The sequence below is a fragment of the Cervus canadensis genome, chromosome 17 (genome assembly GCF_019320065.1).
Source record: "Cervus canadensis isolate Bull #8, Minnesota chromosome 17, ASM1932006v1, whole genome shotgun sequence".
Classification (NCBI taxonomy): Eukaryota; Metazoa; Chordata; class Mammalia; order Artiodactyla; family Cervidae; genus Cervus; species Cervus canadensis.
This window is the reverse complement of record NC_057402.1, coordinates 7,062,874-7,075,044: the sequence shown is the minus strand read 5'-3', so window position 1 is coordinate 7,075,044 and position 12,171 is coordinate 7,062,874. Positions and strand designations below refer to the sequence as shown.

Sequence of the window (12,171 nt, the reverse complement as noted above, 5' to 3'; positions counted from 1 at the left end):
CGGCCACAGTGCTCACTGGCCACAGTGGGTCTCTTGGAGACCCCACCCCAAAACTTCCTTCCTGCTCCGCCTGTGCTGAGACTGGGGGCCCAGAGACGGTGCACGTGGTCTGCTGGGCTCCCGTGTTCCCGGCTGAGTGCACGGCCTGCCCAACCCTGCAGCCCGCACACCCTAGGTGGACTTGGGCTTGGACATGACTGGCCCTATAAGTCATAGAAATGCCCGGGTAGGCCCCTGGGGGTAGGGGTGGTCTATGAGGCCCGTGCCTCGGAGCTGGGAGCCATTACCTCTAGTTCCTTTCCTGGGGGACTCTTGTTACGGAGGAGCCCGGAGTCTGCCCGCTGGCCTCTGCCCAGTGCTCAGAGAGCCTCTGAGCTCCCTGGGCTCCCAGGCCCGAGGCAGGGGGAGACCAGACACTCCCTGCCTGGTCCTGTCACAGCCTCGTGGGGGGTCAGGGATTCTAGCGGGGGGGGGGGCAGTGGGCTGCGCCGCACCCCATCCTCCCCCTCTCTCCTCCCTCCCCAGCCTCATCCCCTGGGCTCCTGGGCAGAGCCAGGCTCCGACCCTGGGCAGGTCGCTTGGCCGCTGTGTCTGAGTCCGTTTTGTCTCACACGGGGACACCACGGGTTACAAGTCGGGTGCCAGGCCTCCCTCGGGGACAGTGACAGGACGGGCAGTGCTCCTCCCCCCCCCCCAGCCCCCGGGCACCGGCTCTGGGATCTGCCGGAGCAGCGGCAGGCGGGCTGCGTGCAGAGCTGCGGAAGCTGAGGGTGGGCGAGCCGCGGGGTGTGGCCGGGGGCGCGGCTGGGGGCGCAGGGTTTCGGGGAGTCAGGGAGTAGAGGAGGGCTGTGTCCCTGCTGAGGAGGCGGGACTGGGGCAGGCAGGACTGAGGGTGGGCGGGGCGGGAGGGGTGGGGGTCTCCTCTTTGTCTCCGGATATGTGGGTGGAGCCTCAGGATGCCCACCCCGAGTCTGGAGAGGGCTCTGCTGACGTCACCTCTAGCGGGGAAGCGGTGGGGTGCTTCCCTGTCTGTCGCGGGTGCTGAAGGGCCTGCGGGGGCTGCCGCCCAGAGCCCTGACCAGGGGAGACCCGGGGCTCCGGGCCAGCAGGTGTGAGATGGAGGCCTGGGGGGGGCCAGGGGAATGCCATGGGGGTTCAGACAGGCTCCAGAGCCAGGTGCTGGCTGAGGCACCCGCTCCCCCAGGCCCCGGTCTATAAATAGCCAGCATGCCTGGGGGAGGGCGGGGGGAGTTGGGCTTTTCTATAAACAGCCCTGTCCAGGCCCGGCAGCTGGGGCCGGGCCAGTCACACGGCCCAGCCGGAATTAGAACGTTCCCCAGCAGAAGCCCTGCAGGCAGCGGGCCTGTCCCCAAAGCAGGGGCAGCACAGGGCTCGGGGCTTGGGGGGCTCCCTGTGTGACCTCACTGCACACCGCACACGGTGTCCCAGGACGCAGACCTCTGAACCTGAAACAGGACAGGAATGAAGGCTGGTGCAGACGCTTTGGAACACAGTTTGGCAGTTTCTTAAAAAGTTGAATATAAAACTTGGCATATGACCCAGCCATTCTTGTCCTAGGAATCCACCCCAGAGCAATGAAGACGGACTTGCAGAACACAGACACTCTCAGCGGCGTGGCTCAGAGCCCTGCGCGGCCGCCCGAGTGTCCACGGACAGGAGGATGGACGGACAGAATGTGGTCTGTCCACAGAACGGACAGACGGAATGAGGTCTGTGTAGACCAGACGTCACTCAGCCACATGAAGGAATGGGGTCCTGACGCACTGTGCAGCTGAGTCTCCAGGTCACGCTAGGTGAAGCCAGCCCATCGTAGAAAGCCACGTACTGTCTGATTCCACTCAAGTGAAATGTCGACGGAAGGTCAACCCATAGCAACAGAAGGCAGTGCAGTGGCTGCCGGGGCCGTGGGGAGGGAGAATGCGGGAGCTTCAGGGGGAGGACGGAAATATTCCAAAAGTAGATCGTGACAACTGCAGAACCTTGTGAATCTGCTGACAGGGCAGCTGCATCACACACACTCACAGTGGGCAACGTCTACACGTATACGTTATGGCCCCACGGGGCCATGCTCGTCTCACCACGGTGCTGGCGTCTGCTTGCCGTCTGCCCTGCCCCTCTCCCAGGTGCTCTGTGGGGGCAAGGAGGGCCCCTCGGGCCAACCCCACCCCCCTCCATCCGCCTATCCACGCAGCCATCTTCCTGCTAATGCAGCCACCCACCCATCCATCCACCTGTCTCTCACTCTTTCCACCTGTCTATTCCTCTCTTCCTCTACCCACCTGTCCACCCATCCACCCATCTGTCCATCCACCCACCCATCTGTCCATCATCCATTCACCCACCCGTCTGTCATCCATCCACCCACCCATCTGTCCATCATCCATCCACCCACCCATCTGTCCATCATCCATCCACCCACCCATCTGTCCATCATCCATCCACCCACTCATCTGTCCATCCACTCACCCATCTGTCCATCCACCCACCCATCTGTCCATCATCCATCCACCCACCCATCTGTCCATCGTCCATCCACCCACCCATCTGTCCATCCACCCACCTCCATCATCCATCCACCCACCCATTTGTCCATTGTCCATCCACCTACCCATCTGTCCATCGTCCATCCATCCTCTGATCTGTCCATCGTCCATCCCCTCACTCATCTGTCCACCATCCATCCACCCACCCATCTGTCCATCATCCATCCACCCACCCATCTGTCCATCGTCCATCCATCCTCCGATCTGTCCATCGTCCATCCATCCACCCATCTGTCCATCATCCATCCACCTACCCATCTGTCCATCATCCATCCACCCACCCATCTGTCCATCATCAGTCCATCCATTCACCCACACCGCCATTGTGATCACACCACATTCACCCATGAGCTGTAAATACACCATAGTCCTTGCTGGGCTAGCCTTGTTCTTTATTGGCCAAAGCTTCTCCAGTCTCGGTAGTACACACAGGGGCTGGGGGCAGTGCAAGGGGCCCACGGGGTCAGTGAGGAGAGGCGGCAGCCCCTCTGGCCCCTTGGCCTGGATCCTGGCCTCCCCCCGGCCCAATGGGGCCTGGAGGAGGGGGCAGCAGTTGCAGGCCAGCTGTCTGCTGATGAGGGGACCCAAGGGCAGGCCCCTCCCCACCTCAGGGCTGGAGGTGTGGGGATGGGTGCCAACTCCACGGGGATCCCCCTCTCCTGAATAGAGGGACCCTGGGCCTCCCATGCATGGCCGGATGGCCTGCCTCTACCCGAAGGCCCGGGTTCTCTCACCCACCTACCTGTCCCCAACTCGGCCACACAAAACGGTAGAAACCCACAAATCATCCTATTTCAGTTAAAAACGAGTGCTTCAGCCCAACTGAGTTAGTTGGGGGCAGATCTGTGGAGCAGGGTCTCCAGTCCTCCCCAGCTCCGTCGCTTCGGGGGGAGGTCTGTCAGGGCCTGTCCCCAGGGGAATCTGGGAGCCAGTTCACAAGCTTGGGGTGTCCCGGACACAGCCACTTGACCCGCCCCCCCAGGCGGCCGGATGGGGGCCGTGGTGCATGCCGTGTGCGGTCAGGGTTGGGCGACGGCGTTTAGAAAGCAGAGGGCAGGGGTGTGCAGGCAGGCCAGGGGGGCGCCAGGGGGGCCGGGCCCCAGTGCCCGTGGGGGTCCTGGCCTCAGCAGTCCGAGGCTCCGAGAGGCCGTGGCGCGGGCCGGGTAAGGCACGGAGTTTGGGTTTCCCAGGGGCTGGCCCCAGCCTGGCCCGGGGGGCCCCCGCCCAGCAGCTCGTCCGGCAGCCCTGCTGTGGGTCCTCTCACTTGGCTCTGGACCTGGGCCTGAGGCCTGTGGGGAGAGGAGAGGACGTGGTCAGAGCGGCCTGGCACGGTGCCTGCCTCAGTCCCCAGGCTCCCGCCGTCCGCTCGTCAGCCTTGCCCAGTGGGCAGCACCGTGCGTCCTGAGGTCCACTCTGACCACGGGCCCTTTCTCTGGAGCAGCGAGGCTGCCCCAGGCGGCAGGTGCCAGCTGACCCCCAGCAGGCTGGCCCCCATCCGCCCGTCCGGCCCGGTGTCGCCAGGCACGCTTCTTGCCTCTGAGATGGGCAGGTGGGGTCCCCGCGGTGTCCTGTCCGAGTCCCACCCCGTCCACACTCTCCAGCCCCACTGTTGCCGGCTCTCCCTGGGGCTCCCTCGGTCACTTCCCCACCAGCCCCTTGGTGGGGGCCTCCTGCGGTCTTTCTGCTCCATCCTCAGGGCACCAGCACCACCCCTCGCCCCCAATTCCAGCTCCTGCCCGCTGCAGGGCCTCTTGCCTGGCTGTTCCCCCCAAAGGCCCTGCCCTTCTGGCCACCACGGAGCCAGGCAGCATGGGGCGTGGGCACCGGTGCTCGGAAGAGACAGACGATGAAGACAACCGGGGCAGAAGCAGACGGTCCGTCACTCCCACCCCATGAGGAACCGGCAGGCAGGGCCTGGCCGGCGGGGGTGGGCAGATGGAGGGAGTGGGGTTGTGCTTAAGAAAGGGCCCCGAGGAGGCGGCCTGATGCCACTCGTCCCAAGGGCACGGGAGCACTGCAGCGTGGGCACAGACCACCCGCTCCCGACACTGCCCAGCAGGGAAGACTGTGGGAGGAAGGATGGAACAGAAACCCGAGTGCAGACTGAGAGCTGTCCCCGGGCCTCACCCACGGGCCGCCCACTCATCCCAGAGTGAAAGCCCCGCTCAGGCAGCAGAGGGTCCGCCGAAACCACCAGCTGACCTCTCCACAGGTATCCGTGCCGCTGAGCACGGGGCAGACGGGCCCGCGAGCCCCTCCTGTAGTGCTCTGGGGAGGACTCCTGTCACTGGGTGTGGGTCCTGCCCCCAACACAATCTGGACCTGGTGGGGGACGAACAGGATGCCCCCAAAGTGACTTGTGTCTTCAGCGTCACACAAGACAGGGGGCTGGGTGAGCGGTCTTGGCAAGACCTCGGTCCAGAAAAGCAAAGTAATGGCCCCAGTGGGCAGACGGAGACGCGGGGCCGCCCTGAGGCTGCATCAGAGGCCTGCTCACCATCCAGGTACGTGGGGGGAACGGCCCTGACCTGAGGGCCAGGGATGAGCCCCTGACCTGCGGGCCGGGGACCAGCCTGGGATGGCGTGTCCTGACGACTCAAATTGGTCTGTGAAGTTGCGTGGGGAGGGGCTGGGGTGAGGGAAGGATGCAGATGTTAGCAGTTTTCCTATATTTTGCATGGTTTTGAAATTTCAAGGTGAAGAGTAGATGGTGTTCCCTGGGACCTCCTTGCAAATTTTCCTTCAAGTTGAAGTTTTTTTCCAAACAAAAAGCTGGGGCGACAAAGAGGAGGGGCCCTTCCTCCCTTCCTGATCCAGGGACAACAGGCCCCATGGGCTGTGGGGGCAGGGGGAGCTCGAGGGAGCTCAGATCCCACACCGGGCTCAGTGGTCTTCCCCAGACAGTGGTCACGTGTGGCTGCTGTCCCCAAACCCACAGACGCGCCGGACTGCACCCCTGCCCAGGTCTCCAGCACCTGCTGGACCTCGTCTCGAGTCCGGCGGGTGGGAGGTGCATGGAGAACCAGGGCCGCCCTTGTGCAGCTCTGGACCCCACAGGGCTCCCAGTCCCCGCATACGATCATGGTCCACAGCCCAGGCTGGGGCGTGGTGAGGACCCAGGCCTGTTGCTCTGGTCACACCTGTGACCCACATCAAAGACCCCGACTGGCCCGCCCACTTTCAGGGGTCCCGGGAGGCCTGGAGCCCGTCACCAGGGACGCACCTACAGACCCTCTCCCTAGGTCTCCCCCCTAGAAAGAGGAGGCCTGAGCACCCCCTGCAGGAGCGGGCAGTCTGCCTGTCCCTGGCAGCGGCCTCTGGGGCCTTCGCTGTCCCTCGCTGCCTCCCTGGGGATGCGCATGGCTCACACCAGGGCCAGAGGAGGGTGCCCTGAGGACAGACTCGGGGGAAGGGGATGCCTTCGGGGTAGGAGTGAGCCAGACGCTCAGGCAGGAGGACCTCTCTCCCACCCTCAGGGCCCTGGAGCCCCGTTCACCTGTCTGTGAGGCGGCGGAGGCTCTGAGGCTGCATCTGCCCCAGGAAGAGACAAGAGACGCAGCTAAGCGAGGCTCCGAGAGAGCGGGAGGGAAAGCCGGGCGCCGGGAGGGTCCCGGGGAGGGCGGGGGGAAGCGGGTTAGTGATCAGGAGGCCGGCGTGGGCCTGCCCCTGCTGGCCACGGTTAGTGCGGAGGGCCAGGCGGGTACCTACCTCACTGGATCACACAGAGCCTTTTTGTTTTATTAGCGTCAGGGTCGGGGGCAACCTCTGCTTCCAAATAAAAGAAACACGCTCAACAGCTCATCCCTGACGAGCGACCCTGGACTCAGAGTCGGGGCTGGGGCTGCATGAACGCTGAGCCGAAGCGCAGCCGCGCCCCAGGCCCCCCGCCGCGCCCAACTGGAGCTGGCATCACCAGGCAGAGTTAGTGGGTTAGAGGTGCAGCCGCTGGGCGGTGCCCTCCCGATGCAGAGGCGCTGCTGTCTCCTCTGCGGTAGGACCCAGAGGGGCGAGGAATCGCCCACTCCCGGGGGCAGTGGCTGGCCTCAGGGGGAGGTCCAGGCCCCGGCGTGGGACAGACAAGCTCAGACCACGCGTCGATGCCCCCAGCCCTGCTGACTCGCCCGCCCGGAACCCCTGCTCCGCAGGACGGGGAGGGACAGGGGGCCTCGAGTTACCTTCCTGGTTCCTGGAGGGGCGTTTCTTCCTCCGTTTGCCTGTGCCCTTCGACGTCCGGCCCTGAGCCCTGGGGAGGGTGCTAGACCCCGACGAGTCAGTCACGGCATCCTCCGAGAAGGACCTGTCCAGGGAGGTGTCCAGCGCGGAGTCTGGGGCTGTGAGCTCCCCGTCCTCATCCTCATCGGGGCCTGCAGCGGGGAGGCCGGCGTGGCGGCCGTGGGCAGCTGCATCCTCCAGGCCCTCACCTGTGCTGTCAGCCTTGGCCTGGCAGGCACCCAGCGGGGCCATGGGCTCCTCAGTGTCTTGGCTCAGACCCATGGCTTTGGGGGGCTGGTCACTGAAGTCGAGGGGCTTCAGGGCTTGAGCGTCCCCCAGTACCACTGACCAGGCCCCTGCAGGGGGCTGGGGGCCCTGGGGGTCCTCCGTGGGCAGGAAATCACTGGCATCTGTGTACCAAGAAGAGCGCCTCTCCAGGGGCCCAGGGCCACCCGTCTCTGATGAGTCTCCAGTGGGCTGGTGGCTGGTGGGAGCGGCATCGGCGAGATCCCAGCCCCGGGGCTCCCTGCCGGCTGCAGTGTCCAGGCCAGGCTCAGAGATGGGGGCGCTGGTACCTCCCACGGGGTCCCTGGTGGCGGCTGTGGATGAAGTACTGGTCAGTGGAGGGCACGGGCCTCACCCCCTGAGTGATCCCAATCCCCAGGGCCCTGCTCAGCACGTCCCAAGTCAATACCACCCGTCCCGCGGACCCCCTTCCCCGGGAAGCCTTCTCTGGTGGTCGAGTGGGTTCCCACCGGGCAGGCCTGGGCCGCGGTGTCCACGGTCTGTACCCAGCATGGGGGATCAGGGCACACAGGGCCCACGGCAACGACATATGTCTTCCCTGCCCCTAGAGCCCCCAAGGCAGCCTGCCCAGCAGTGGAGAATGCCACCCCAGGGCCTCATCCCGTCTCCCCCAGCCACTTCAGAGCCCCTCTGAGCCCCAAAGCATATGTCAACGAGCCCACCGGCCCAGCTCTGCCGCCCGCCTGGGGGCTGGATGAATGGCTGCCACAGCAACCAGGGAACCCTCTGCTGCGGCAGAGATGTGTGCAAGGATCACAGGGGGTGAAGTGTCCCTGATCTCAGGGCAACAGGGAAGAGGGGCGGGCTCTCCTGAACCAACAAGGAGGGCTTCCTGGAGGAAGGGAGGCAAGGATGGTGGGGAGGGAGGGGTGACAGGGAGGTGGTGCAGAGTCTCACCAGGTGCCTTGTTCCTCGGGGGGTCTGTGGCGGCTGCCCTGCTGGTCGCCTCTGCGTCCCCTCGGCCGCGGGCCGTCTTACGCAGCTGGAAGCCCTTCCTGATGTCAGCCAGCAGGGCGTCGATGACACACACCTCTTCCTGCTTCCCGCCTCCCCTCCTGGCTGAGGAGCCCAGAGACCCTCAGGGACACTGCCCAGGGTCCCTGGAGCCCCTGAGAGGGCAGGGCGGAGGAAAGGCCACGGCCCAGACTGGGTGGTCCCCAGCCGCCCGTTCCCGCCCTCGCCTCACCGGCCTTCCCGCCCTCGCCCCGCGGCCTGCGGGCCTCCTCCTCCGCCAGCTGCTGCTTCCTCCTCTCAGCCTTGGCCGCCTGCTCCTTCCGGTCCTTGTTCTCCTGCGGATGGGCACAGCCCGTGACCCCAAGCCTCCGGCACCCCAATTCCGCCTGCCCTGTTCGGGGACAGCGGGGCCGCAAACCCACCACACCTCCCACCCACCTTCAGGGCGCGGAGGAAGAGATCTCGGAAGGTCTTCATGGTGCTGAGCGTGTCCTCCAGGGACAGCTGCTGGGCATCCTCGCACAGGTAACTAGCCAGCTCCAGCTGTTTCTGCTCGATGGCCTGGAACACCTCCTCCAGTGCCTGCGAGTCTGCGATGCTGGCCTGTGTGGGGTGGGGGGGGGGAGAGGCGGGTAAGGGTCTGTGGGGGTCAGGGGGCCTGCCGTGGGAGGGATCAGGGCCGCGCGAGGTGTCAGGGGGCGGGGTCGGGGGGGGCTGTGATGGGAGGGGTCGGGGGGGGTCAGGGGCTTGCGGTGGGAGGGGTCAGGGGCCTGCAGTGGGAGGAGTCAGGGCCGCGCGCGGTGTCAGGGGGCGGGGTCGGGGGGCTGTGATGGGAGGGGTCGGGGCGGGGTCAGGGGGGGGTCTGTGGTGGGAGGGGTCAGGGCCCTGCGAGGTGTCAGGGGGCGGGGTCGGGGGGGGCCTGTGATGGGAGGGGTCGGGGCGGGGTCAGGGGCTTGCGGTGGGAGGGGTCAGGGGCCTGCAGTGGGAGGAGTCAGGGGCCTGCAGTGGGTGGGGTCAGGGCCGTGCAAGAGGTCAGGGGGCGGGGCCAGGGCCCCACCCACTGTCGCAGGAGATGCCTGCGCTGGAGTCTCTGGAGCGCTAGGTGCGGCCACAGCAGGACGGCCACCAGCACAGGCTCTGCAGGCAGCGTGGTCGCGGGGGCTCTGAGGGCCGGGGGGCTGAGCCCTTGAGCCCAGCACCCGGCGAGACCCCTCAGCTGCAGAAACACCTGGGCGCCAGCAGCAGGGGCTGTTCTCCTGCCGGGGCGCTGGCTCTGGCTCTCTCCTTCCCGCGCTCACCTGCCCGCTCACGCTCACCCGCCTGCTCGCCCTCCCACCTTACAGTAGACCCCAGGCCCGGCAGACGCCCCAGCCCTGGAAAGGGCGGTGCCCGCGCAGCGCTTGCCTGGAGGCGGTGGGCGTACTGCTCCTGCACCTCTGGGATGGAGGAGGACACCTTCTGCTCCATCTCCAGGAGCTTCTTCAGGTTAGTGCTGGACTCCGCGTGGATGCCCTCAAGGTTGATCCTGAAGGCGCCAGAGGGCCCGCTGGATCAGTTGAACGCTGCCATCCAGCCTTGCTAGGACAGCGGGGCCCCCGGACGGCTCACCCTCAGGGACAGTGGCCCCGGACAGCGCACTGGCTGCCAGAGGCACGTCAGAACTCCAGGATGGGCAGGGCAGTGTGGGGTCAAACGCTCACCTGAGAAGGTGCTGGGCTGGTGGTGTCAGTACAGTGACCCTGACGGCTCAGCCTGCCCTCCTTGCCTGACTCTCTGCAAGGCTCAGCCTCCCCCGGGCCAGAGAACCTTCCATGGTGGCATGGAGCGGGGCCGGCCAGTGCTGAGGGTGGACCCTGCCCTCCCAGAGCCACCCCTGGGCTGTGTGACCCCACTTAGACTTGACCCTACTTCCCAGGGCCTCAGCTTCCCTGCCTGTACAATGGGGGCAGCATGTCCAGGTCATCAAAGTCAGCCTCGTGAGGGGGCCGTGCTAGACCAGCACCTGGGGTGACTGTGGCCAGGTCACCCCTGTCCCCCCTCGGTCGCGCAGGGACAGGCCACAGTGGACACAAGGTCCTGTCCCAAAGTGGGATGAGAGTCAGGCAGCAGATCCGGGGTCCAGGGTGGTGCCCCAGCACAAAAGCAGCCTGGTCGAGCCCTGCCACGCTGGCCGGGGTGTGGGTGGGGGTGGGAGGCACCTACCCTGCCGCTCGGGCGGGCAGCTCCAGGTCCTGGGGTAGCTGCAGGAGGTCAGGATGGCTCTCCTCCACTTCCTGCAGCACGATACGATGTGCTCAGTGAGGCCCACTGAGGCCACACAGCCAAGGCCGCCCTGTGAGCCCCACCCTAACCCTAACCGCGACTCCCCCCCCCCCCCCCCCCCCCCCCCCCCCCCCCCCCCCCCCCCCCCCCCCCCCGAGCCTCCAGGGCTTCCCTTGGGCCTGACTGCGATTCTCACGGTTTTGCTGTCTCCGCACTGGGGCGGGACGGGGGCTGGTCAGAGTGGGTGTGGGCTGCAGGGCGGGGCAGTGCTGCCAAGGGGAGCCCTGGAGGGCTGGGCGGGGCCCCGGGGGCCTCTGGACCTGTGTGCTGCACCCAGGAGGCCCCCCACTCCACTACCTCCAGCACGTGGTGCAGCAGTGTGACCCGGCTCTGCTGGGACTTGGTCTCTGTGAGCTTCAGCAGCGTGCTCATCTTGAAGCCGTCGGCGTCCCCGGTGTGGCTGCCCTGTGAGGGGAGGGCGGGGAGGGAGTCTCTCAGCCTGGTGGAGGGGCGGGGGTTGGGGGACTGGGAGCAGGGGCAGGCTGGGTGCCGTCCACTCACATAGTTGAGGAAGTTCCCGATTTTCAGAATCAGCTGGCAGAAGACGGGCAGCCGGTGACTGGTGAGCAGGCCTGCAGGACAAGGTCCCTTTATGCCTCCCCCTGGCCTGTTCCCCAGGCTCTGCCCAGGGTGGGACAGGGGCGCAGGGCACGACGGAGGGGCAGGGCGGTGGAGCCCTGACCCTGGAAGTGTGGGGCTTGCCTACGGCAGTGCTCCCTGAACCCCACTGCCCATTCTGTGGGCGAGGACGCTGAGGGGACCTTCTGGAACCTGTGGCCGCCTTGGCTCTCGGCTCTGTCGTCGAGGTGACAGGGCCATCCCTGAGTGCATGCTCAGCAGAACCGGGTTGTGCCTCAGTGGTCAGGCCCGTCCATGTTCCTGCCACGTGGCTGTGGTGACTCCCTGGCTCCTCACTCAGGCAAAGCGGTATGTGTGCACGTGTGTGTGAAAGCATGTGAATGCATGTGTGCACCTGTGTATGTGTGAGCACACACATCTGCATGTATGTGCATGTGCATGCACGTGTACATGCGTGCGCACGTGTGCATGTGAGTGTACAGAGAGCATGTGCATGTACATGTGTCTGCATGTGTGCAAAAGCACGTGCACGTGTCAGTGTGTGCACATGTGTACATGTATGTGTACACCTGTGTATGTGTGAGAGCACATATGTCTGCATGTGTGTGCATGCATATCGACGTGCACACGTGTGTGTATATGTGGGTGTGCACCTGAGTGTGCATGCACATGTGTCTGCATGTGTGCAAGAGCTGTGCATGTGCACATATGTGAGAGCATGTGCGTGTTTCTGAGCACATGCATGTGTGTGCGCATGCATGTGTGTGTGTGTGAGAGCATGTGTGTGGGCATGTGTATAGGTGTGTGTGAGTGTCTGCGTGCCCACATGGCATGTGCACATGTGACTGCATGCATGGCGCGGCCCTCAGGACCGGGCAGTGGTCCATGGGGAGGGGAAGCTCGGCACCCACAGGCGCCGCCTGGGGCCAGCCCGCCCAGCCCCGCGTCCGCACTCACTCTCGCAGGCGGCGAGCAGCAGCTGGGCCTTGGGCCGCACCATGTCCAGCACGACGGCCGTGCCCTCGCAGAGCAGCAGGCACTCGATCCGAAGCTGGTAGCTGGGGCGGCAGAGCAGGCGCTCAGGCTCAAGGGGCCCCCATCCACCTGCCTGGGGCCCGCAGGGTCCTCTCAGCTCGGAGCTGCCGGGGTCTCACGGCCTGGCCTGGTTCAACATGCGCATTCCCGGGCCAGGCCCCAGATGGGATCCGGCAGGACTGGGCCGGCCCAGCAAGGG

At 65.8% G+C, this 12,171-nt stretch overlaps 1 protein-coding gene across 5 annotated transcripts in view; it reads right to left on the bottom strand.

The window, feature by feature from the left end:
* Positions 1-2,939: 2,939 nt before the first annotated feature.
* The window catches only part of INF2 (inverted formin 2), a 28,799-nt gene continuing 19,567 nt past the window's right edge, over positions 2,940-12,171 (bottom strand). For 3 of the 5 annotated variants that reach the window (XM_043489675.1, XM_043489676.1, XM_043489672.1), the window contains 11 exons: positions 11,895-11,995; positions 10,860-10,930; positions 10,656-10,763; positions 10,239-10,309; positions 9,441-9,561; positions 8,475-8,639; positions 8,269-8,371; positions 7,980-8,141; positions 6,740-7,375; positions 6,273-6,332; positions 2,940-3,853 (listed from right to left, as the gene is read on the bottom strand). In XM_043489675.1, coding sequence (XP_043345610.1) covers positions 6,274-6,332; positions 6,740-7,375; positions 7,980-8,141; positions 8,269-8,371; positions 8,475-8,639; positions 9,441-9,561; positions 10,239-10,309; positions 10,656-10,763; positions 10,860-10,930; positions 11,895-11,995 — 1,597 coding nt within the window. In that variant the 3' untranslated portion in view covers positions 2,940-3,853; position 6,273. The remainder of the gene's footprint in view (positions 3,854-6,272; positions 6,333-6,739; positions 7,376-7,979; positions 8,142-8,268; positions 8,372-8,474; positions 8,640-9,440; positions 9,562-10,238; positions 10,310-10,655; positions 10,764-10,859; positions 10,931-11,894; positions 11,996-12,171) is intronic. The other 2 variants (XM_043489673.1, XM_043489674.1) reach the window with 2 other exon arrangements.